Raw genomic sequence first — 24,456 nt, 5'->3', positions numbered from 1 at the left:
TTCATTATTCATACGTTGTTCTATCTTTGACAACCGAGATGAGATGATGGTTGGCTAGCAAGAATAGCTCCTCTTACCCTTCCTGATGAAAAGGTCGTGTGTGTGGTGGTGGTGTCACTTTCTGGTTTTGGTGTTTGCAGATGATGAGGTGATTTTCGATATCATCATCGAGCCCATTATTGCATCACTTTTTTCTCGTCACAGAGCTATCAGCCAACTTGCCATACGCATACACTTGAACAAGGAGGAATTGAAACATGGGAGCGTTTGAGTATGATTGGGAGCAACATGGGTGGTGGTGGTGGTGGGTGCTAAGCTTATTAGTGTGGTATCATTAGGAAAACAAACAAGGTTTAGCTATGTTGTAGAGTTGTAAGTGTACGCATGGTGAATGTAACCATAACCATAACGCTCACATGATATAGTGTCAGTTATTGATCAAGCTCTCGTCGTCGATAAATACTAACATGAAGTGATGATGTAAAAAAGAGAGGGTAAAACATAGGTGGAACATCACATCATCACACAACAAACTCAGCGTTGATACAAAACCACTCGGTTGCCGCCGGGTGCTTTCTTTCTTCCATAACAATTTTTCCATGTTGATATCGCTGTGACGAAGAACATAAACACTCATATTCACTCACGAGCCCTATCTACACCACGCACATCACACATCCTTTCTTCCCTTCAAAAAGTTATTCACTTCCCATTGACACCGCCTGATTGTCCCATTTTCTCCTTTTACCTTATTACCGCTGATTATCCCCCCAACGATGACCAACAACAAAGCCACCATCGCCCGGCCCAAGAATGCTCCATCGTCAAAGCAACAACAGACATCTGCAAAGAGTATTCCAAAGGCTTCCAAAAACTCGGGGCAACATCCACCAAAGCAGTATGCTCGGCAAAAGAAGAGTAACCAACAACAACAACAACAGCCTAGCAAACCTCACGTGACCAAGGCAACGACAACTGCTACCCAGGCTCCTCCTACCACTGCTTCCCCATCCCCTCGCTCAAACAAGAAATCCAAACAAGAATGGGATGCTCTCAAGAACCAAAAGCCTGTATCGAAGCATCAACAGCAACGCAAGCCCAATGTCATGTCATCCAAGGCTCGTCGTGTGGAACGAAAGCGTGATATCGCTTCAATGACTGATGCTATTCAGAGTTTGGATTTGAGTTCAAGTCCCCCTTGCAGTTCAAGTGATTCAGATAACTCTGAGGCTATCCAAGTTAGCAACAAGAAGAAGATGAACAAGCAACGGTCGACCACCATGTCTAAACCTGGCCCAGCAGCTTTCCCCCCATTGAAGAGGTTGGTATACCATTAGCATCCTATTCAGCTATCTCATTCACTCACTAACTCATGGTATCATAGAAACCAACAACGTCGCTCCAACAACAACAACAACAACAACGCTACTACCTCTTCCGCTGCCAAAGTCTACTGTGGACCATGCTTTAGCAATGCCCCAGCTCCTAGTGCATTACCTATTCCTGCTTTCAACCCGTCATCGCCTACCTCTTATCAGCAGCAACCCTACGTTCATTCTACTTATGATCACGACGGTGTCTTTGCCATTGAGGATTATTCACTTCAACAACAATCCCAACAATTGATGAGCTTGCTCACGCCTCGCCATCCTCAACCTCATCAACCCATGATGCCAGCCACCATGATGACAGGACATCATCCTCATCCTGATACGACCGAGCAAAGACTCTCTGAAATCCAACGTGGTTTGAGATCCATGCTAAAGATCTCCACTTGATTGCCCCAATTCACCTTTTCCATCATTTTGTGCCGTTTCCTCCAGCATTTCCTCACAATCTCACCTTCATCCTTCTTCTCTTGTATATTTTCTTCTTCATTGTCTTTTCTTTTCGGGTATTTGGTTGAAGCATCCTTGTGAGAAAATGCCCTTTCTTTTATTCTACCCATGCACAAAATGCTTTTCCCTCTCTTTTCCCTCTCTTTTCCCTCTCTTTTTTCTTTTTCTTCTTGTATCATATTTCTTTCTTCTTTCACGGTGCATTGGAGGATCACATCCTGTCATATGTTTAAGGATCTCCTTTGCTACCCTTATCTTTTCCCTTTTGCTTTCTTTTTCGCTTTCTTTTTTTACTCGTTTTACTTTTACGGCAATCTCTCGCTCAAGACGTATCCAGTCTCGGTCAACTTGGATCATAGTTTCAGACCTGTTTTCATCTTCAAGCAGAAGCGAATTTCTCAACCAAACGCACAACAGGCACATGTGCAATCTCAAGCTCATTTAGCAATGTACCTACCTTCTCTTTAATCCTCACACACACACTCTCTCTTTCTTCAATACTCTTTCCCTTATCCCCAACAAACCCCATTTCCCTAGTAATTCATCAGTGCTTTCCCCCTCATCTCTCTTTATTCTTTCCCCAGTTCCCCTTTAGCAGTATCCCCCCTTCCCCTTTTCAGTTATAAAGAAAAAGCCACTTTCAAAAGTGATTATCTTTTGTCAGCAATTACATACGTCGATCATGATGATATAAGCGGGATCATACATTGGAGAGAGAGTGTGTGTTTATATTTTGAATGGGGTGATTAATGATACAATCTAGTTGGAGATAGGTTGGTAAGGGGAGAGTTTATCAACAGGGCCAATGGCAACGACTGCGGCTTGCTTTCCATAGAGATAATCATGCGCAACACGACGCACATCGTCGACGGTGATCTTGGCAACCAATTTCTCGACCTCCTTGGGGGACATGCGTTCACCTGAAGTCAAGAGTTGTCGACCAATATCTTCAGCAATGGCGGTGCTTCCATCGAGACCAAGTAAAAGACCCGCCTTGAGTTGCTGCTTTGCACGTTCAACCTCGTTGGCAGTTACTGTTGTGGCGAGACGCATCCATTCGCGTTGTGTGCAATGAACAAGGTCATCGAGACGATCCTTGTTTTCCGATACATAGTAGATGCCCCATAAACCTGTATCCTTGTACGATGTGTTGAATGCCATAAACGAGTTGGCGAGTTGATGGTTGTGCATGACCGATGAAAGACTTGAAGTGAGATGACCGGTAGCACCAAGCGTACGATCCCAAGAGCCAATGATGGATTGCATTACCAACAAGGGGAAATAATCGGGTGATGTCCAGCTAGCACCTTCTACTGCCAATGCAACATGTGCTTGTTGTGCTTGATTATCGGCAAGTCGAAATTCGCCACCCGAGAAAACAGCTTTCTTCATAGCACTCTTGCTTGTTTGAGCACTTGCAATGGTTGGCAATGCACCGAAATGGTTCTCAGCCAAACGAACCAGGGCATCATGATCCACACCGCCTGTGCCCACCAAAATCATACGTTCACCGGTGTAGTTGGTCTTGATGTAGCTTGACAAGTCGTTGCGTGTCAAGGATTGGATGTTTTCCTTTGGACCCAAGATGGTCAAGCCAAGCGACTCGTTCTTGAAAGCAGCTTCGTGCAAGTGATCAAAGACAACTTCTTCCATCTGCTTCTCCACCTCTTCTTGCTCACGTAAAATGACATCACGTTCACGTTCAATGGCACCAGGATCAAGACGTGAGTTTTGTAAAATGTCGGATAGGATGTCGACAGCTTGTGGAACATCATGTTTGAAGGATTTGGCATAATACACCGTTTGCTCACGTGAAGTATACGCATTCAAATGGCCACCCATGTTTTCAATTTGGAGTTCAAGGTCACGTTGTGTACGTCGATTGGTGCCCTATGGAAAGTGTCGATTAGCAACGCAAGGGGGATTATAGAGGCCCACATGGTAAGTGTGTGTGTGTGTGTTGTGTACCTTGAATGCCATGTGTTCGAGAAAGTGAGCTGATCCGTTGTTTTGGACATGTTCAGCACGGGATCCTGCATCGATCCATACACCCACTGTAGCTGTCTGCGATGCTGGGTTCTCTTCAGTGGCAACAGTGAAGCCGTTGGGAAGGATGGTGGTTCGGAAAGTTGGTAATAGGTTGGTAGCTGTAGCAAGTCCACGATTATACTATCCCATAATAAAAGAGTTGAGTACTTTATGAATCAATCGTCGTGTTTAAAAAGCGTACCAATCTTGGATGAATAATAGACTTTGCAGTCCTTGACAAGAGTAAACGTGAGGACATGATGATGATGATGATGTAGGAAAGGGAAAGAATAAAACCGCAGCCTGGTAATCTGAGTCACAAGAATATACACCCCACTACCACCACCTTCCGGTTCACCGCACCACCCGATGCTTAATAACAAATACGGCATCCAATGATATCACAAGTAAAACGCACAGAGCTTTCCGGGTATAATGAATCTTTTCTTTGTTGTATATAGCAAATGTCCCCTCCACATCTTTCTACATGTCGTCGCTGGCATCATATAAATCAGGGAAGGATTTCTCAAACTCGTCGGCTAGAATACTCCTGAATTCCTACAAGCCAAGTGCCATATTATCAATATCCATTTGACTAGGACATCCCCTGCTACTTACATTTACAGCTTTCACTTTGCCATATGTGAATTGGTTCTCGCTTGCTGTGCGTTCCACAAAGCCTTGCGTGAATAGATCAGGGTTCTTGCCATGCTCAACGAAGCTGATGATACCAATAAACATCCATTCTCCAATGCTACCATGTATACAACCTACTTGATCACTTCTTCTGGGATATGCGTATCAATGTCCTTCCTCAACTCGTCGATCTTCCTGTAATGCTCAATGATGGTGTTGCTGCAATCTCATATGAGTCGTTTGCTTTTCCCTCAATGCCGTTGACTTATTACATTTTGTTCCGTACAAGTTGGTTGCCTTCAGGTTGGAAATCAAAGACCACAACGCTCAACTCGAAAAGAACTTGTAGAATGTCGTTGATCTCTCCTTCAAGTGCTAGTCGTGCAGCTTTTGACGCTTCACTGGTGTTGTTTTGAGCAGAGTCGACATGGTTGTTATTGGGAGTGGCTGCTGCTGACGAGCTGGATGAAGAACGTGAATCGGCTTGTTGCATGACCAACTCGGAAGAGAAGCGCTCAGTTCAAGTTGGCGACGAGAACACAGCAAATCTTATGCCGGCTTCCCATTCTTGCTTGTACAACAGCCACGGCTATCATCTTTTATGTCATGTCATCCCCCTCATCTCTTGATTGCCTTCCAGTAGAAGACTAGGGTATCATACAAGATACAATAAAGAACCTTGTTTGATCATACAATCCTCATTTAAATGCCACGCAAGATCATATCCAAGAATGTGGTATATCCTCATACCACTACTATACATATATAGTTCCTCTTAATCCTCAGCATGCAGCAACAACATTAAGCAATACTTGTAACGTGGGTATATATATATCGAGTCCACATCCCAAAAATAACAATGAGTGATCATGCTGCTCAGCTTCCATATCTTTGGATGCACCTGCTTGCATCCATCCTCCAAAAATGTCAACTACAGCCATCATAACCAATGCCATCCATAACGCTGTAATTGCTTGATCGCGTTATCTGATCATGTTTGAATCCCTTTGAATTGCCATATCCTATCATCCATTGTTTCATTGCCTAGCAACAACACGCTATCTATTATTATTATCGCAAATACGAATATAGAATGAAGACGTTTACATCTTGCCAAGATCCAAAGCATGCTGATGTACGTTTATAGAAAAATGTGACCTCACGTTGTGTCAGCTATCGATTTTCGAAACAGTAACATTCTCCCAAAAAAATGATGTTTCACCAATTGCTGTTGGCATCTCGGCAAATAAACGACAAGAATGGCAATGTTTTTAATTTTCGATAGCTCCTGAGATACCTGTTGCGTCGGCACATCCCGTCGTTGAGTTGAAATCTGACTACAACATCCATATGCAGTGTCATCTTTATCATGATTCAGCTTGCGATCTCTAATAGAAATGCACACATGCAGGGTGATGATCTTGCGCGCGGGGCGGAGATAAAGATTAACCGAGAACTGCAAAAAGGTACCATCCCAAGACATGGCTAGGATACAGGATCCCATGCCAAGAAGGTTTGCATGCATCGATCATCAATAATAACAAGAACCAAGGATACGGGACAGCTCTCAGGACCCATTGTTCTATCGAAATTTCAGGGAATGCTACATCGGATAGCTAATTGCTATGGTCAAAAAGAAGGTTGTTGGTTATGTATCTCATCCTTCGTTCCGATCAACCCCTTTCGTTTTTGCTGAGACCAATGCAAAGTAGGGGCAACGGTGTAGTGAAACAATGCGATCGTTTCGATTGATGTCATACGCAAATCCAATTGGTTTGATCCCCGCTTGCAGGTCCACTTTTCATTTCTCTGCCGAATTCCCTGGTTTTGCTGAGCATGATGCGGCGTAGCAGGCTGATGATCTTTCTACTACCGAAACTATCAAACATATATAAAAGACGCATTGTTCACATAGTAGAAACCTTCGTCCTACAATCGTTTATTTTCCCCACACAATATCCAAATGCCTCTCCTCAGTAAGATTTGTGATAGCTTCTTCCCAAAGACATTTTATTCATACCAACTGGATAATAATAGGCTGGTCTACTCGACTCCTGACACTCTTATTGACAACAACAGCTATCCAAGCTGCTTCGGCCCAAGATCAACAACAGCAAACCAAGTATGGTGTATTATCGCTTGTTCCACAGCCAGTGTCCATGGCAGTGGTGGTTGACGACAAGGTGTATCCATTGCATCAATCGAATTTGACATCATTGCTTTATACCGGTGACGCCCCAACGCCATCACAAGGTTACTATTTTGCCAAGACAAGTGATGGCCACCATGTCACAGAACGGGAGCCATTTACCCGAAGTCTTGATGGTCGTCCTGGAGATGATGTCTACTATGAGGTGTATAATAGATCCGTCAACGCACATCCAATGAAGGACTTGCCACAGTATCTGGAACCTCTTGAAAGCATTCATCGTGTTGATTCGGATCTTCATCGATACAACGAGATTGCCACTGTACACTTTACCACCGCCAATCAATCTGCCATCGATTACATGCATACGAATGTTACAGCCGACTTTCAAGTTGTGTGCAACATGACCTACATCAGGTGAGTTGTCGGGATTAACGATAAACATGCATGCATGAAAACCCAGTAATTAACCGCAGCGATCCAATAGGGGTGATGAAATCCAAACCTTTGACGACGTGGAGTTGGAGCTTGCAGGAAGAAGCTCTCGTTTAACTCCCAAGCTCAGCTACAATATCAAGATTCCCAAGGGACAAAAGTTGTATGAATACCGTCGATTGAAGCTACGATCGCTCTTTAGTGATCCATCCTATGTGCGTGAAAGCATGGCATACCGTATCATTGAATCCGCTGGCCTTGCCACATCCAAGTTTTCTTATATTCGGTAAGTAGTACTAATGACACGAAATGGGTAATTGTGGTTCTAATTCAACATGATCGTGTATAGCGTGTTCATCAATAATGAAACGGCTGGTCTTTTTGGCATTATTGAGAATTTCAAGAACCCATGGGCCAAGAATGAATTTGCCAATGGTGATAACGACTATCCTAATTATTCTCGAGGCAATCTTTATCAAGGCCATTTGGGCGAACCACCCAAGACATTCTCTGATCTAGGCTACATTGGCGACAATGTCACTGCCTATGCAGCAGGCCAATACAAGATCAAGGAAGATCCTTCAGAAGGCGAACCCGATTATGCCCCGTTGATGAACTTGACTCGCTTTATTGCCCATGCGCCTACCAATACCTCGAACGCTGTTGAGGAATGGAACAAGCATTTCGATATGGAAAGTGTGCTTCGAGGGTAAGTAAGATCACATTCATTTATTACTACTACTTTTATACAAGCATGCTCATCCTGTGTATTTTATAGTATGGCATTGGAAGTCCTTGTTGGCTACTCTGATGGCTATTTGACCTTGGCCGATAACTACTATGTGTACCAAATGGGTGTCAATTCTACACGCTTCCTCTACATCCCTTCAGACCTCGACATGACATTCGGCAGCACGCTTGTAAAGATGAGTGATATGGTGTCTGGTGATTACAACCGTTTCCCAGGTCTCCACGATCGCCCATTGACATCGCAATTCCTTCGTGTGCCTGAATTCAAGGATCGCTTTGAGAAGTTGCTCAATAGCCTCTCTGCACATCTTGTGACACCCAAGGTCCTGGATCCCGTGATCGATGACACTGTCAACATGATTCGCCCCGATGTTGAATGGGATTTGACGTTGCCACGCTTGAGCCAGTTCAACTTTTCCGATTCTCAAGAAGCCATGGGCAGCCTTATGGATGTCAGCACCGATATGAGCCAATTTAGCATGCCATCGACTGTGGATAATGCTACGATGCAAGAATTGTTCACTGGTGCCACTGCAAATGTGACATTCGATGAAGCTATCTCCGGACATCTTGGTCTCCTCTCCTTAGCCAGTATCAAGGAATTCATTGCAAACCAAAGCTCAGCTACCCAAGAGTACTACCGTCAGCGTCAATGAACCTATACAACCACCCTATAAAAGATTTAGACTATACCTTTGTATGTAACAACCCTCCTTTCTTGTACTTGATACATTCTTCAGTAAATCATTCCTTTTTCTTCGTGTAATAACTCATTTTGTGCCCATCCACGTAGCTATCATCCCTTGTACTGTCTAATACTTCTTTCGCTAATAGCTGAAAGTGTATAGTTGTACACACATTTTATCATAATAAACCGGGGCGAGAACATATATTTACAAGAATGAAGACAACGGGGTGGTTTAGTTGTTGGGTATATCCTGTTATGATCCTGCAATTTGCAACACGAGCCAATCCAATCCTTCATGCAATCTATGAATAGGATGATGAGTATCCTACGCAATAGCAATCTCATCCAATGCCACTTACCCATCACCGGATAATGCCGAGCACGCCTATTCTCCCAATAAAGCAAACATAATCAATCCCATGTCCTATTCCATCATCATGATGCTACGTACCTGGATATGCCATTGTCGATCCTTTAAACTTGACAAGCTAAGAGCCTCCGAGATCTTGGCAGCCGAGAGGGATGATTTCACATCTTGCTTGTTGGCAAACACGAGCAAACTTGCATTTTGTAGTTGCTGAACATTGGATTGAATTAGATGTCACATGTCATAAAAGAGCCCACCCTTGTCGATCTATATCGATCCTTTTCGTGATACTTACGTCGCTTTCCATCATGTGATGTAGTTCCTCTTTTGCAATATTCAATCTTGCTGCATCCGTACTATCAATCACCATAATAACAGCCTTGGTATCAACATAATACGTCTTCCATGATGACCGTAATGTCTCTTGACCAGCGATATCCTAGTTGAATGAGAGAAGGTTATTATGCAAAAGAGGATCTCGCCCTGACACGGCAACCATCCTTCAACTTACCCACATGAGAAACTTGATATTCTTGTATTCAACCTGTTCAACGTTGCTGCCAATGGTTGGTGTAGTGGTGACGACTTGGTTCATAAGTCTATCCAAGACCATGTCAGCGATGAGTCCAAGTGATGAGGAGTGGTAGATCGGGAGGATCGGCAACTTACAGTCGATACAAGATGGTAGTTTTGCCAGCATTGTCCAAGCCGACAATGATAATTTTGACAGGGGTTTTAGAAAAGAGACGATTCCACAAGTTACTGAATACGATTCCCATGGTGGAGTGAGTGGTGAAGGGATATGAAAGGTGGGTGAGTGGGTGGGAGGAAGTGCGTGTGCAACAATAGGTAATAAGCGGGATAAAGAGCGAGAGAGAAAGGGGGTTCAGATTTCAGCGTGCAGGACAAACGTAAATTTCCTCCCCCACAAGGTTGAAGTCCTTTGATTTACAATGGCTCTCCATAGAAAGAGTATAGTCTTTTTTTTATCTTTTGATTAATGATGGTGCACAATGAGCCAGGTCCAGCTGCCTTACAATACAAGAATGGGGAACAATGATGAATCTATACAAACACAACAACAACAACAATGAATGCTGTTACTACTCCTAAGCTACTCGTGGGGAGGTTTGAAGGCTGGATCGTAAAACAACCATATCCATTGCCAGGTCTGCATCATGGTCGTCCTCGCTATCCGATGAAGGTTCCACAGCTACCTGTCGCTTTTCGGTCATAGACCATTGCTCTTGATGATCCTTTTTCAAATCAAATCCCTTGGCTGCTGCTGGTAATAGATACACTCGTTCCAATGCAGGACATCTTTCCATCAACTCGGCAACATGCCTTTGCGACCACGTGCGTCTTGTGGCAAGGGTTAATGATGTAAGCTTTTGTGCCGGTGGGGGTGATGATGATGACGTTGATGCTTTCTTTAGTTCCTTGAGTAAAGTGCGTGCATGAATATGGATCTGACATCCCAAAGCTAATGATTGCAAATCAGGGCATTGGCGTAAGAGCTGGCAGAGTACACGAGCATCGACGCCCGCATAATTTGGTTGTTGAACAGCACCAATAAGCTCCAAGCGACGTAAACGCATCATCTTTTTGGGATTGAAGGCGTGATTTGAGAGCGTTGTCCACCCACACACAGTAAGATCCAATAATTGTGTGCAATGTGTCAACAAATACCGCACAATGTGATCACGTACACCCCAAATTTGGATTGTTTGGATGTGAGCGACATGAGGTCCAATCAACCGTTCCAATTCGTGAAGCTGCCATAGATCCATGCTGTTTTCTCCACCCTTGTTGCTCGTTGTTGTTGGTGAAGGTTTTAGTGATAGCGTACGCCAATGAGATGGATGATCACAAAAATGTCGTAGCTTTTTACATGAAAGTCGCACGATAGACAAGTCATTGTGATTAAAGGATGAAATGATATGCCAAAGTATCTCTGGTGGTAGATCAAGCAATGAAGCCATAGTCGATGGTGATAGAATGATAAAACAATGGAAAATGAGAAGAAGAAAAACCGGTCAAAGCAATGTATGGATGCTGGTTCTTTTATAGCCGGCTAGAAAGGGGTAGTGAAAGCGTGATAAACACGGCCCAGACCGAGATTTATACAGGCTCATACGCAATTTGCCCTGATCTGCCCACTTATGCATACAACACATCCTATGTTGCCAAGACGTAGGATGTCCAATAGGCATGGCATCCCATTGTAAGCATCTTTGTATCATTCAAGCAACGTATAATAGCCGCAATGCACGCCATACTAAACAAGGGCTTGGCAATGATCAACAGCAAGGAAAGGAGGATAGAGGCATGGGAAAGATGACAATCACCGGCAATGCTTGGGTTCATGCATCTTTCAATGGTTCGATATTGATCAAAGTAGGGTTGCACAATATGTGGAGACGATACCTTTATAGCTACGTATAAATATTGGGGTGGCCTGTTCTTGAGCCGAATGTCAAAATATTAGTGCATCCTCTTACAAGGTAAAGTGTACAAGGAAAACAAGTATGTAAGGGTTCGGGGTGGGCCGAGATCCTCTGGCAACAAGCATTAGCATCAAGAAAGCATATGCTCGATTGTTCATTATTTTGGTGTGGGTGACCCATAACCACACGACAGCATCTAGGTGCATGATCCACGCAGCACAATTGATTTAACCATAAGCGATGATTCACCCTTCTTGCTGTCATATGAAAACATGCTGTCAAAGAACCAATGGTGGCGATATTGCATAAGGGGTAGTAGTAAAGCAAAAAGTCTTTATTGTTAAGGCACATTATTTCTATGCTGAAATCATTTATGCCGTTCTATGTATCTCTTGTTGATTAACTTCTTCCACCTTGCACTTTTTATCGACAACCTTTGGTCAAGATGCTATTGTCTTCCCAGTCGCGGGGAAGGCGGATGCAACAAAAAAGGAATGCATCCGATGGAGTGGGATGATGCTCATTGTTTGAAATAAAGTTGGATGCTGTGTAACACTTTTTGCTGCTTCTCTTCCCCCCCAAAATGCATCCTAAACACCGCCTGCTGTCATCAACATCATCATCAGCAGCAGAGGCCAGCTCAAATCCAAATACATCTAGTCGTAGTAATGGTCGTGTGAAGAAAAACAAAGCCGTCGACATGACACGAGTCGATCATCCTCCCAGCGTCCTCTCAATAAAGAGTTCAGCACTTGACACTCTCAAGTATACCTACAACGACAAATTTGCTGGATCGTCTATCCCTGCAAGCTCTTCTTTATTACCTTCAAGCAACTCATCTATTACAACAACCAATCATGGGAACAAAGCTCTACTCTTGCGACGCCGTAAAATTGCTTCCACCGAAGGATCATTCATCATGGATCATGAAAGTAGTAGTGTCGCATCGACGACCCCGTCTTTGTCACAGAAAAGGTTACCAGCTTCCACACCTATCAACGCGCGTGAGCAGTCTTTACCATCCACATCAAGTATCCTCCACTCACATGGATCAGCAACTCCAAAAGCAGCTTTGCAACAACCATCACCACCAACTCAGTCTCTCTCATATTCAGGAAGGCATTCAGTTGTCACTGCTTCATCGCATGGCTTTCAACCGGCATCAGCATCGCGTCCTGCTACCATTAACCGACCATTGGTTCCTGCGACTGTTGCAAGTGTTCGCGATCGGCGTCTCATGGTGTTAGCTGAAGGTCGTGGTGTATCCCCTGAAGTGGGCATTTGCATTGTGCATGTTACTACTGGTGAATGTACTCTTTCGCAGGTATGCAATATGGCAACCCAAAGTCGCGTGTAACGTTGCCTTAACAGCTGCTTCAATAGGTGCCTGATACCCCGTCATATTCTCGGACACTACACAAGATCCACTTGAATGATCCACACAAGATATTGTTTGCCAACACTGCTTTGGAACCGGGAGCCACACAACTCTATCAGCTGGTCAATGAAAACTTTCCAGAGATCTCCACCAGTGTCATCCCACGCAAGTATTTCAGTGATGACGTCGGTAAGGATATAGTAGTAGGATGGATGATGGCGTGGATTGACCACATGTACTAAAGGGATCATTGTGCAATAGGCATGAAAGATTTGCAAGAATATGGTCTCGAGGAAGATGCGTCATCTTTGATGCTTGGATTATCCACAAAGTAGGTTTGTTCAAATACTGAATGCTGAGGAACTTGTTGCTAACCGCGTCATCATAGGTACTATTGCCTTGCAGCCGTAGCAGCCGCATTCAAGTAAAGTGATTTATTCGCCTCCGTCGATCATTACATGGACTGATGAATGTTGCAGGTACATTGCTGAAAATGAAGGATTGAGATTTGCAAGACACACCGTCAAGTTTACATACCAAGGCGTGGAAGGTAAGCTTATGCTGATTCAAGTTATTCTTGTTGATCCATTAACGCAATACCATTGCATTCGAATAGGAACAATGATGATTGGTACGTAATAACATTCATGATTGGGAATGGTGGCAACTCATGGATATATGTATAGATGTGGCCACCGCACGTAACTTGGAACTTGTATCAAACATTATGCGGCGAAACAGCAAAGACACGTTGTTTGGGGTGCTCAATCACACGGTGACACCAATGGGTAGCCGACTATTACGCACCAATATCTTACAGCCAAGCACGGATGAAGCGTTGATTCGGCGTAGATTGGATGCTGTCCAAGAACTCATTTCCCAAGAGAATCTATTATTTGACATCCAAGCAGCCTTGAAGCCAGTGGCAGATCTCGATCATATTATTGCCGACATTGTACGCATTCCAACGACACAGGATCTCCATTACACCGAATCAAAGATCAACAATGTCATCCGGCTCAAGATTCTTCTCGCCGCAGTGAAAACCGTTGCGAATAGCCTGGAAGCATACAATTTGAATGATTTATTGGGTGCCATTCTAGAGGTAAATTTTGTGTGTGGTACAAAAGGGGTTGTCTTACGTTGCACACTAATGACATATGGTACAACCCATTCATTCATGCAGTTGCTGTCGGATCCGAAATTGGGTACGTAAATGTGAATGTTGTGCTTGATTTTTATCCATGAAATGGCTCATACTTGTAGCTCCAGATGAGTTTGTGCAAGACATCAACCAAGTATTACACGACGACGTGGGTGTGCAAAAGACGGCCTTAGGTTTACGACATCAGCGTTGCTATGCTGTCAAGGTACGTTGTCTTTGTGACGAGGATGAGTGGTAGGCTTCAAGAATCTTATTCAAGATTGGCACTTGTATGTACATGTGATAGGCGGGTGTAAATGGTCTTCTTGATGTTGGTAAGTGAAGGCACAACAAAGACTTTTTCATTGCTGATGGTTATATTTAGCTCGGCAGTCGTACAAAGAAACCATGGAGGACATTTATGAGATGGCCACAGAGTATTGCCGTAAGTCATCATGCTGGGATTGAAGATAACAATGAAACATCGACTAAAATAGGATCCTCAATAGAAACAACCAATCTCAACATCAAGCTGCAATTCAACGCTAGCCGCGGATTCTTCTTGACACTGCCAGTCGATCAGCTTAAAGGTGGCGAAGGTGATTTACCATCTATCTTTATCAATGTCATCAAGAAAAAGAAGCTCTATTCTTTTGCAACAATCGAGCTGGTAATGTATACAGACATAAGGTGATACCAATAGCAAGTTTGCTCATCGTCACATCCAAGCTACAAAAAAATAGTCGTATGAACGAATCACTTGCAGAGATTTATCTCATGTCCGACAAGTAAGTACCTTGCTCCTCCTTCACAAATACCAAAGCCAACAATGAATCAATCACTGTAGCACTGTCACGGAGCTATTACAACGATTTCATGCGGATATTGGAGTTCTATACAAGGTCACTGAAGCTATCGCGATGCTTGACATGCTGCTATCCTTTGCTCATTCTTGCTCACTCACCCAACATGGTATGTTGTATGTGCTCTCAAATGGGAATGCGAGGATTTTGCTTACAATCCAATGCACCTTTTACATAGTGCGACCCGAGTTTACATCAACACTCGCCATCGAAGCTGGACGTCATCCAATCATGGAGCATATCCAAAAAGAGCCAGTAGTACCCAATAATACTTTTGCATCGCTGTCGTCGAGTTTCCAAATCATCACGGGCCCCAACATGAGCGGCAAATCAACCTACATCCGACAAGTGGCATTGCTTACGATTATAGCACACATGGGATCCTTTGTTCCTGCATCTTATGCATCATTTCGGCTTTGTGATCAGGTATGTTATGAGGGTTCATTGTCTCTTGAAACAAAGAAATTCATTGTCGGCTTTGATAGATTTTATCTCGCTTACTTGGCAATGATGGTTGTCTTGAGCAAAACACGTCGTCGTTCATTGTTGAAATGCGTGAAGCAGCTTACATTATTCAAAATATTACGGATACAAGCTTGGTTGTTTTGGATGAACTCGGTAAAGGTAAGAGCAAATTGGTACCCCTGGCACTCACGTGGTGAGCTTGATTTGGTGATCTAATACACATGGTTAAAAAGGAACCGCGCCGTACGATGCACTAGGAATCACGGCAGCCATTACCGAGTGCCTTTCAAGCAGCAAGGTGAGTGCATTGAGATGCAGTACAGGATGTCTCAGGTGGCTGACGTCGTACATTTAAACTTATCTGCACCATGAACAACACAGGCATATTGCTTTTTCGCGACTCATTTCCATCAACTCACCCATGTGCTGCATATCTACCCGAACATCGTAAACCTTCAGCTGCATGTTGACGTGGCAAGTAGAACCTCGTTACTATTATCGATTGTGTCAAGTTTAATAATTAGATCCTTTATTATAGATCAACAATCCAGAATCCCATGATTGCACACTCTCATATTCTTATACGGTGCGAGATGGTGCCGTTGCCAAAGATCAGCATTATGGTATGTGTGTGTGGAGGGACAACGGTGAGGAGGATGGGCTGGCGGCTTACCTACATTGCGCCATGTATAGGATTGAAGACGGCGGAGCTGCTGGGATTCCCATCACAAATCATCATGCGTGCTTTGCAGATTACAGAAAAGGTACGACAAATTGGGAACGTGTCAAAAGCGATCATACATGAACATGAATCTTTTTCAGCTGGCTCAACCTCTACGCGCGGAGCCTTATAAGGATTCCCAGCCACAATCTATGATGGCAGTCGATGGCAACTCTTCCAAATCAATCGACAACAACAATAACAATTCGTCTTCCGAGGACGATGATGCAGAGGACCAAGCTCGGTGTAGGACGCTTTATTGGGTATGACACGTGTGCATGTGCCGAAAAAGACGTCATCACTCATCATGCTACTATGTTAGTTTGCTGACAAAATGCTGCAGTTGCAAGGTGCACCTGATGAAGTCTTTTACGATCAAGTCATTCACGTCAAAGAAATGCTCGCTAAACAAATCGAACCACTTGAATCAGAATGAGGAGGAAAACGAATACGTTTATGAATGTATGTAGTATGAGATTGTAATATGCACATAAATTAAATATACAATGATGCTGCAAATATAATATCTCGATGGATCTTTTTGATGCCTAAATGAAGGAAATGATGTGAGAAGCAATGGTAACAATAGCAAGGTCACTTTTTGTCCTTTACCTTCCGCAAATTTGCTTTCCAACTCTGTATTACCAATGCTGCTCGAAGCGGCAACCATTTCTTTTAAAAGTTCCTCGAGTCGTCGAAATGCACGAATAAGAGAGCCTTCATAAACCTCGGTCGACTTGCATAGCTCGGCAAATGTAGCACCACGACACCAAGCGTATACTACATCCATCAATCCAGGGTTGAACTTGGCCACATAGGCATCGACATCAATATTCATCTTGCATTCCAAGGCTATGTCTCCTATTTGACGTGCCGTATTCTGGATCAGTCGTAATGGCTCCGCCAATTCCTCTTGTAGCTTTGATTTTTTATCCGTCTGCAATGCAAGACATCCCATTAGTGCATTCGAAAGTGCAACTCCCAAAGATAAAAAGCATCATACCTTCTCATCAAAGACAAAGCAACTGAGTAACGCTACGCACTGATCCACAGATAGGTCGTTGAACACGTTTTGGAAAATCATTTCAGTCAACATCAATTCATCGCCTGTGGTGATCTCGCATGCGACGCGGCCTTTTATATCAACGACATCGCCTTGTGAAGTAAATCCAAGCCTAGTAAACATCATCATTAGCTAAACAACTTTCCCATCCAATCCATCGAGTTGTTGCTTACCTACGCAGTACCCGTTTCCTTGCCTTGAGCTCCTCTAGCTGAACAATTGAACGCGCTTCCCCCACTTTGCGTTTGAGAGCTTTGCATTTTTGAATCCACCCGATTTTTCTTGCGTATGTGTCGTAGAGATAAGGGAGATCAGGATTTTGATTGAGTTGATGGGTCATGAGTTTTGATTCCAGTGTAAATATTTTCTAATACAACCCTGTGAATATTGACATAGGAGCCAAAAGGATGTACAGTACTTACTTCTATCAGATCTTTGAAACGAGGATCAGTGATGTTCATGTTGCGGATAGGATCAACGAGAGGGATACGATTGTGGAATCGATTTTGAACATCGAGGATCATCTTGTGTGCAGTCTCACGATTCTCGGGGGACTTGAGTCGATTTGGCAGCGCCAAACAAACATGACTGATTCCATCCAATGATGATAGTGAGACCGGTACCACCTAGCATAATCCATTATCAGTGTCGTTGTCATTGTTATATTGAAATGACACTTACTAAGGGTGTCCCATTGTATTCTGACAAGGCTGGCTTGATACCCACGGCTTTTCCCCCTGCACCCTTTGATAATGAGCTGCTCTTGTCACAGTAAAGAAGGACATCCAATAGGTATTCCTCAGCCGTAGACTCTGATCCCTTGCGTTCCTTATGACGGTAGCCAACAATAATGCCCCAACCAAATTCCATATCGAGATGTCTAACCCGTACCAGCCGACCCGGTTGCATGAATTGTAGACAATAAACTGGATCATTCATCATCTCTCGTACACCTTCTGCCAGGATGTCGATTTGCTTTCGAAGCTCATAGTAGCTCGCGATATCCTCTTCATCGTCCAACTTGATCGCATTCTTTTGTTCTTCAGCGTTTGCAAGTTCTATGATGATGCTTTTTAGCATAGACCTCGTCTTTTTCGCTTTGGATTATTTACCTTGCTCAAGTATCGGCAAACTCATATCACTCTGAAATGTATAAAAGCATCTCTGTAACATATACTCGGGACTGATGCCTTCCACCCGAAGCAAATTGAGAACCATGTTGTAGCTAAGATGAAATGCCGAATTCATGGGATCTGATTCGCCCTATGAAAATATCGAGAATAAGCGAGAGCTCTTTGTTTGATATTCTTCCATCAATACTCAACCATAACCATTCCCTTGGCGACGTGGGGATCCAGCTCTTGACCAACCATCATAATCACAACACCACGTTCATCAAGACCTCTTCGACCTGCTCGACCCGACATCTGGATGTATTCACCCGAACTTAGCTATCTCATAAACATCGTATTAACGAAAGGCATGGCATTTTTATCATCTTTTCCTTACCCATCGACTCTCCTTTCCATCAAATTTGCTGACTTGAGTGAACACTACGGTCTTTGCTGGCATGTTGAGACCGATCGAAAACGTTTCAGTCGCAAACAAGACTTTGACCAAGCCTTCTTGGAATAGCACCTCGATGATTTCCTTCATAATGGGCAATAAACCTCCATGATGAACGCCGATACCTCGTCGAAGTAAAGGGTGTAGTTGTTGGATTTGTGGCAGGGTTCGATCATCTTTAGAAAGAGAAGCAAGAGCATTCTCAAAGACCTCGTCCACCATATCACGTTCGCTTGCTATACATATTTAACGTGAGTAAATGAGTGGATGATGTTCTTCTTTTACAACTTACCATCATTGAGATCAAGCTTCGACATTTGCATGGCATTGGCTTCACACTCACGTTTTGAAAAGCTGAATACGATCACTGGATGATATGCTTTCATGATGATCATTTTGACGATACGATAAATGTCGGATGGTCCATCTGTGCCACCATTCCCTGAACCCTGTTTGTTGGATTGTCGACCTTTTGATTTGACGTTTTGCTTATCTGATATGCTTGCCAAAGCTCTCCGAAAGTTGTCTTCTTTGAAGCGACCTTTTTCATCAACCACCAAATGGATGCCATCACCGCCTGCTGGAAATAGATAATGCTGTAAGGGTGTGGGTCGAAAATCGGTATAGACAACATGGCATGGTTGATTATGAATCTTGCATATCCATTCGGCAAATTGTCGTGCATTGGGAATAGTGGCGGATAAAAAGACGTAACGTACAGCATTCGGTAACAAGATGATCGATTCCTCCCACACCACACCACGTTCTATTATTCATAATTTCGATCAGCCTATTGAACAAGATCGCTGCTTTTACCATCCTACACATACCAGAATCACGCATATAATGAATCTCATCAAAGATAACCCATGCCACTTCTCGCATAATCTCAGAGCCGCGATACAACATGGACCGTAAGATCTCGGTTGTCATCACCAGACATGATGCTTGAGGATTGATCGAGACGTCGCCTGTCAATAGACCAACATCGCCAAACACTTCGGTGAATTCTCGATATTTTTGATTGGAGAGTGCCTGTAACATCAAGACAATCAATAAATTGCTGCCCATTAAATGATAGATGCATACGTATCATACCTTGATGGGAGAAGTATAAATGACACGTTGTTTGTTCTTGAGACATTGGGCAATCGCGTATTCGGCTATGACAGTCTTTCCTGCTGATGTATGTGCTGATACAAGAACCGATTCATTACGTTCAATGCATGAAATGGATGTGCTTTGGAAAGGATCCAGGGTGAATCGATACGTGCGTGCGGGATCTTTGGAGCGGACATGCTGTGAAATAGGTGTATAATCATAGTCGGCTGGTACAGCAACCTGATGGCGAACCTAAATCATTCAATAAGGTTGTGGTCAATGACACGCATATGCTTACATCACCCTTCACCATCCCCATACTATCATCATCGACCCCACTTACTTGATGGCGTAGTGTTATCTGTTTATCTGCCGGCGTAGAAGTACCACCTTGTAAACCAGCGATATTGGCAACTTCACGAGACGTCTGTTCCTCAAAGGTGTCTGCCACGATCGGCTGCTGTTCTTCTGGTCGATATCGTTTGGATGACTCAGCCATGACAACATCAGTATCATACGATCGTTTGTTGGATGCAACAGTCCCCGATGGTGGAAGAGCATCTGATTGAGTGACTTGTTGAGCGCGATTCTTTGTGTCCTCGACAAGCTGTTCATTGGCGACTTCTGTTTCCTCTTCTTCCATGGCATCATCGAGGTCATCGGCAGTGGCTGCTCCACCACCATTGAAGACACCAAAGATATCGATGTTGCGTTCGTCGTCTCCACCAAACATTATTGTTCCAAAGAAGAAGTCGATATGTGCGTGTGCCCACAATATTTTCCTGCATGATCGGCTTAAAGCGTCACACCGATTGGTCAAAGCTATCTATATGTCTCCTTGTCTATGATTTGTGGTGAAGGCTATTATGCTGCTGCTGCTGCATAATGATAGATGACAAGTTAAACTATTGTGCTACTACTACGACTAGCTCTTCTTCTTCTTCTTCCCCGTGATGATCAATAAAGATGAATGTGCGCATGTGGATATCAAATGGTACAGGTTATGACATAACGAGATTACCTATTATGTTTTGAGCGAGTGTCTGGGATGTTTCAACTGGATACGTATGTAGCAATTAAGTTACTTCCCTGATGGAAGGAATGCAGTGGTTTGCAACAGGTATTTTTGATAATAAAAGATGATGGTTTTACCATTCCTGGCATTGCCGATATCATTTACAGGTAGGGCAGGCACAACAACATCAACCCTTTAATTGTAACCAATCGTTGACTACGTAATAAGGAGGGGATCGTTCTTACCGCGGCATGAGAGGCTCGGTTCCGAGGAACAAAGAAAGCGCGTATGCAACCTGTGCCCTTTTCACCTTTGCGACAAACAAAAGATGATGATGTTTGGCGGACAACAATGTCTCACATCATACCCCGAAGAGACATGTGGTTTATTATAAGATGAGATGTTGATGATGATGATGATGATGAGATACATAGGACTACTACTACTGCATAATAATGCAAGATCAACACCGCGTTCTAGACAAAACGAGCCACATTGATTGCTAAACTAAATTAGGGATTGTATAAAAAAAAAGGATGAAGAATGATTGATGGTGATGTTGGGGGAAGTAAAAAGTACATAGCTTTTTGGGGGTGGGAGGAGACAAGAGTTCGTTGAACCAATAGCTGTGAGACCAGCAAAGTTGACAAAAAGGTGAATATGCAGCAACAACTGCCGTCGTGTTTGTGCCCTATAAAATCTCAGCTCATCATTTTTTCTCTTGTATTTGCTCCCCTTCCTCTCTCTCTTCCTCTTCCTCTCTCTCTCATCTTTTCCCAAAACAAACAACTGCATATGCAATCAACCATCCATATCACAGCCGATCAAGAAGTGGACGCTCATGCACCATCCAGCACATACTACACCACAGGGCTCAATGCAGGCGGGGTTATTGGACGTCTCAAGTCATACACTGTAAGCTATTCACCCTCCCTCCTTCCTATACATACATACATGCCAGCGATATCCATCCTTGTATTGTTTTGCCAACATCAACTCTTAGGGCCGTGCAACCAAATTGCATGATTCGCCCGTTGCACCAAGGAAACGACGTGCTTCACATGGTAAGGATTGTCATGGAACCCACAAAAGACCACATGACTAAAAATGGTGATTGCTGTGCAACTATAAAATCATCCAGATGACAAGAGCAAAGCACAGAAATTCTTGATTGACGTGCAAGAGACACAACGCATCTTGGTTGAGCAAGAAGACACCGATGGCGACTTTCAAATTACCGTTAATGACCTTGGTCCAAAATCATTTTCAGTGGGCACAGCTGATTCTGGTGGTTATCGCAAGATTGATATTCGTGGAACCTACATGTTGTCCAACCTTTTACAAGAGTTGGCATTGGCGAAGGATTATGGACGAAAGCACATTGTGCTTGATGAGGCACGTTTGAATGAGAATCCTGTGGATCGGCTCTCTCGCATGATTCGACACAATTTTTGGCAAGGATTGACTCGGCGTATTGATGCTGATGGTCTGGAGCTTATTTGTGCTGATACCAAAAATCGATCTGCCAATCACAATCCACGCATTTATATCCCATACAACGAGGATGAGGTGTATGAGTACTACAAGCAAGTAGCAGAGACACGCAAACATTTGAATTTGGAGGTGGAAAGGCTTCCTGAAAAAATCACTCCCGAATACGTCAAGAGCATCAATGATCGACCTGGTATATTGACATTGGCCATGAGACGTGCACCAGCTGAACGAGGTGGTGGATTGGTGGGTGTACCATTCGTAGTCCCTGGTGGCCGCTTCAATGAGATGTATGGTTGGGATTCATATTTTATTGGATTGGGTCTGCTCATTGATGATCGTTGGGAGCTTGCACGTGACATGGTGGACAACTTTGTATATCAAATCATCCATTACGGCAAGATTCTTAACGCCAATCGCTCTTATTACTTGGCACGTTCTCAACCACCCTTTGTCACCGACATGGCCCTTCGCGTATACGAGCAATGGCAACCACAAGAAAACAATGATGATGAGCGTAAGGCATGGTTACGGCACACTTTGCAAGCTGCAATGAAGGAATATCACACTGTGTGGATGGGGTCTCCTCGTTTAGACCCAAAGACCGGGTTGTCAAGATACAGACCAGACGGCCTTGGTATTCCACCTGAAACCGAAGCCTCTCATTTCGACCATGTGATTGAGCCTTATGCAAATCGTCTCGGCATCACCAAAGAAGATTACATGCAAAAATACAATGATGGCATTATCAAGGAGCCTGAATTGGATGAGTACTTTTTGCATGATAGGGCCGTTCGTGAGTCTGGGCATGATACCACCTATCGCTTTGAAAAGGTGTGCGCCAACTTGGCAACAGTAGATCTCAATTCGCTGCTCTACAAGTACGAAGTTGATATTGCTTATGCTATCCGTAACATCCTTGATGGCGATCTTTTGGATTCAGATGGTGTGCCTCAAGATGCTGATGTATGGGAAGAACGTGCTCGTTTACGCAAAGAGCGGATCGACAAGTATTTGTGGAATGAGGAGCATAGCTTGTACTACGATTATGACACCGTCAAGGAGGAACAAACAACCTATGAATCCGTTACAGCATTCTGGACCATGTGGGCTGGATGTGCAAGCCATGACCAAGCTAAAAAGATGACGAGTCAATCATTGCATAAATTTGAAGCTATCGGTGGTTTGGTTTCAGGAACAGAAGAATCACGTGGAGCTATTTCTTTGGATCGACCTAATCGACAATGGGACTTTCCCTTTGGTTGGGCACCTCACCAAATCATGGCTTGGAAGGCATTTGACAACTACGGCATGCATGATGTTGCTGCTCGTTTAGCTTATCGATGGCTCTATACGTAAGTACTATGATAAACAAGAGTATGGGTGATCATGCAAAGTCTAAGCTGCATATTTAGTATCACCAAATCATTCGTTGACTTTAACGGCGTTGTTCCAGAAAAATATGGTAAGTGCCAAAGAAGTGTTTTCTCGCTGATTTCTTATCCCATGCGTATCCATGAATAGACGTTGTCAGTCTTACGCACAAGGTGCAAGTGGAATACGGCAACGTTGGAACCGATTTCAAGTTTGTACCTCGAGAAGGGTTTGGATGGATGAATGCAGCATACCAAATTGGCTTGAACATGATCAATACACAAATGCGTCGTGCTTTGGGTACTTGCACGAACCCCGATTTATTCTTTGAACGTGCTCTCAAGAGACAAAACATGTTCAACGAGACACATTTACGACGTCGAAAGTCATCTGAAGCAGCTGCAAAGGCGATCACACGCAACGGCAGTGTAAGAGCTGCTATTACCCGCATTGGAGCAGAGTCTGGCATTGGTGGATCCACAAGCGACACGAATTTTGTTGAATTGACTGAACCCATCCCATTCGATCAGCGCAGCACCTAAGATTTTTTCTTTTTTCGTTACCCAACAACGCAATACACCAACCATCCTATATACCGATCATCCCCCAATGTTTCTTTGTATACATCAAACATTCCTTTTTCTGCACAGAAACAACATTAGCAGCAATCATTTCATATATACATCACATCAATACCACATACAATATACTTCCTTTCACTTGCAACATTAAACACGATCTTTTGGCTTTTGACATGAACAAAGTGTTCCAATTTAATGAGATAAAGCTTTATCTTTTATGGATAAAAAAGACATAATGGGTATAGAAGAAGCGGGCTTCTCATTTCAGCCGAGTATATACGGACGTTGTTGTAGGGGGTGTTTGTTGGATACAGCCAGCAAGGCACCGCACCACCACCACACATACATCATACACA

The 24,456-nt window shown here is 43.6% G+C and overlaps 9 protein-coding genes across 9 annotated transcripts; 4 read left to right on the top strand and 5 right to left on the bottom strand.

The window, feature by feature from the left end:
• Positions 1 to 776: 776 nt before the first annotated feature.
• O0I10_011689 (uncharacterized protein) lies at positions 777 to 1,778 on the top strand (the record flags this gene model as incomplete). The annotated part of the gene is made up of 2 exons (XM_058491653.1): positions 777 to 1,321; positions 1,385 to 1,778. 2 exons carry the CDS (start codon positions 777 to 779, stop codon positions 1,776 to 1,778), a joined length of 939 nt encoding a protein of 312 aa, XP_058337596.1.
• An 819-nt stretch (positions 1,779 to 2,597) lies between these two features.
• On the bottom strand, positions 2,598 to 4,125 carry O0I10_011688 (uncharacterized protein; the record flags this gene model as incomplete). Its single annotated transcript, XM_058491652.1, has 3 exons — positions 2,598 to 3,728; positions 3,807 to 4,007; positions 4,069 to 4,125. The coding sequence occupies 3 exons, from the start codon at positions 4,123 to 4,125 to the stop codon at positions 2,598 to 2,600; spliced, it is 1,389 nt and encodes a 462-aa protein (XP_058337595.1).
• A 224-nt stretch (positions 4,126 to 4,349) lies between these two features.
• O0I10_011687 (uncharacterized protein) lies at positions 4,350 to 4,995 on the bottom strand (the record flags this gene model as incomplete). Its single annotated transcript, XM_058491651.1, has 4 exons — positions 4,350 to 4,424; positions 4,485 to 4,587; positions 4,641 to 4,721; positions 4,775 to 4,995. 4 exons carry the CDS (start codon positions 4,993 to 4,995, stop codon positions 4,350 to 4,352), a joined length of 480 nt encoding a protein of 159 aa, XP_058337594.1.
• Positions 4,996 to 6,661: 1,666 nt separating this feature from the next.
• On the top strand, positions 6,662 to 8,492 carry O0I10_011686 (uncharacterized protein; the record flags this gene model as incomplete). The annotated part of the gene is made up of 4 exons (XM_058491650.1): positions 6,662 to 7,068; positions 7,139 to 7,372; positions 7,436 to 7,795; positions 7,865 to 8,492. The coding sequence occupies 4 exons, from the start codon at positions 6,662 to 6,664 to the stop codon at positions 8,490 to 8,492; spliced, it is 1,629 nt and encodes a 542-aa protein (XP_058337593.1).
• Positions 8,493 to 8,777: 285 nt separating this feature from the next.
• Positions 8,778 to 9,670, bottom strand: O0I10_011685 (uncharacterized protein; the record flags this gene model as incomplete). The annotated part of the gene is made up of 6 exons (XM_058491649.1): positions 8,778 to 8,826; positions 8,884 to 8,909; positions 8,976 to 9,101; positions 9,187 to 9,330; positions 9,403 to 9,490; positions 9,561 to 9,670. 6 exons carry the CDS (start codon positions 9,668 to 9,670, stop codon positions 8,778 to 8,780), a joined length of 543 nt encoding a protein of 180 aa, XP_058337592.1.
• Positions 9,671 to 10,000: 330 nt separating this feature from the next.
• O0I10_011684 (uncharacterized protein) lies at positions 10,001 to 10,873 on the bottom strand (the record flags this gene model as incomplete). Its single annotated transcript, XM_058491648.1, has 1 exon — positions 10,001 to 10,873. The coding sequence occupies one exon, from the start codon at positions 10,871 to 10,873 to the stop codon at positions 10,001 to 10,003; it is 873 nt and encodes a 290-aa protein (XP_058337591.1).
• Positions 10,874 to 11,921: 1,048 nt separating this feature from the next.
• O0I10_011683 (uncharacterized protein) lies at positions 11,922 to 16,345 on the top strand (the record flags this gene model as incomplete). The annotated part of the gene is made up of 21 exons (XM_058491647.1): positions 11,922 to 12,662; positions 12,722 to 12,905; positions 12,978 to 13,047; positions 13,105 to 13,140; positions 13,196 to 13,266; positions 13,403 to 13,821; positions 13,903 to 13,924; positions 13,983 to 14,086; positions 14,168 to 14,195; positions 14,246 to 14,305; positions 14,370 to 14,530; positions 14,590 to 14,648; positions 14,708 to 14,832; positions 14,902 to 15,149; positions 15,209 to 15,347; positions 15,422 to 15,486; positions 15,570 to 15,662; positions 15,727 to 15,811; positions 15,882 to 15,952; positions 16,011 to 16,172; positions 16,232 to 16,345. 21 exons carry the CDS (start codon positions 11,922 to 11,924, stop codon positions 16,343 to 16,345), a joined length of 3,057 nt encoding a protein of 1,018 aa, XP_058337590.1.
• Positions 16,346 to 16,404: 59 nt separating this feature from the next.
• On the bottom strand, positions 16,405 to 20,372 carry O0I10_011682 (uncharacterized protein; the record flags this gene model as incomplete). Its single annotated transcript, XM_058491646.1, has 13 exons — positions 16,405 to 16,457; positions 16,522 to 16,846; positions 16,913 to 17,084; positions 17,146 to 17,339; positions 17,395 to 17,598; positions 17,654 to 18,030; positions 18,085 to 18,235; positions 18,298 to 18,423; positions 18,482 to 18,774; positions 18,831 to 19,304; positions 19,369 to 19,573; positions 19,637 to 19,891; positions 19,983 to 20,372. 13 exons carry the CDS (start codon positions 20,370 to 20,372, stop codon positions 16,405 to 16,407), a joined length of 3,219 nt encoding a protein of 1,072 aa, XP_058337589.1.
• A 1,077-nt stretch (positions 20,373 to 21,449) lies between these two features.
• Positions 21,450 to 24,061, top strand: O0I10_011681 (uncharacterized protein; the record flags this gene model as incomplete). Its single annotated transcript, XM_058491645.1, has 5 exons — positions 21,450 to 21,569; positions 21,658 to 21,718; positions 21,796 to 23,500; positions 23,561 to 23,610; positions 23,670 to 24,061. 5 exons carry the CDS (start codon positions 21,450 to 21,452, stop codon positions 24,059 to 24,061), a joined length of 2,328 nt encoding a protein of 775 aa, XP_058337588.1.
• Between the last annotated feature and the right edge of the window lie 395 nt (positions 24,062 to 24,456).

This window comes from Lichtheimia ornata (assembly GCF_029851405.1).
Source record: "Lichtheimia ornata isolate CBS 291.66 chromosome Unknown scaffold00097, whole genome shotgun sequence".
In the NCBI taxonomy this organism is placed as follows: domain Eukaryota; kingdom Fungi; phylum Mucoromycota; class Mucoromycetes; order Mucorales; family Lichtheimiaceae; genus Lichtheimia; species Lichtheimia ornata.
The sequence above is the reverse complement of the archived record's forward strand: the minus strand, read 5'-3'. Positions and strand labels throughout refer to the sequence as shown.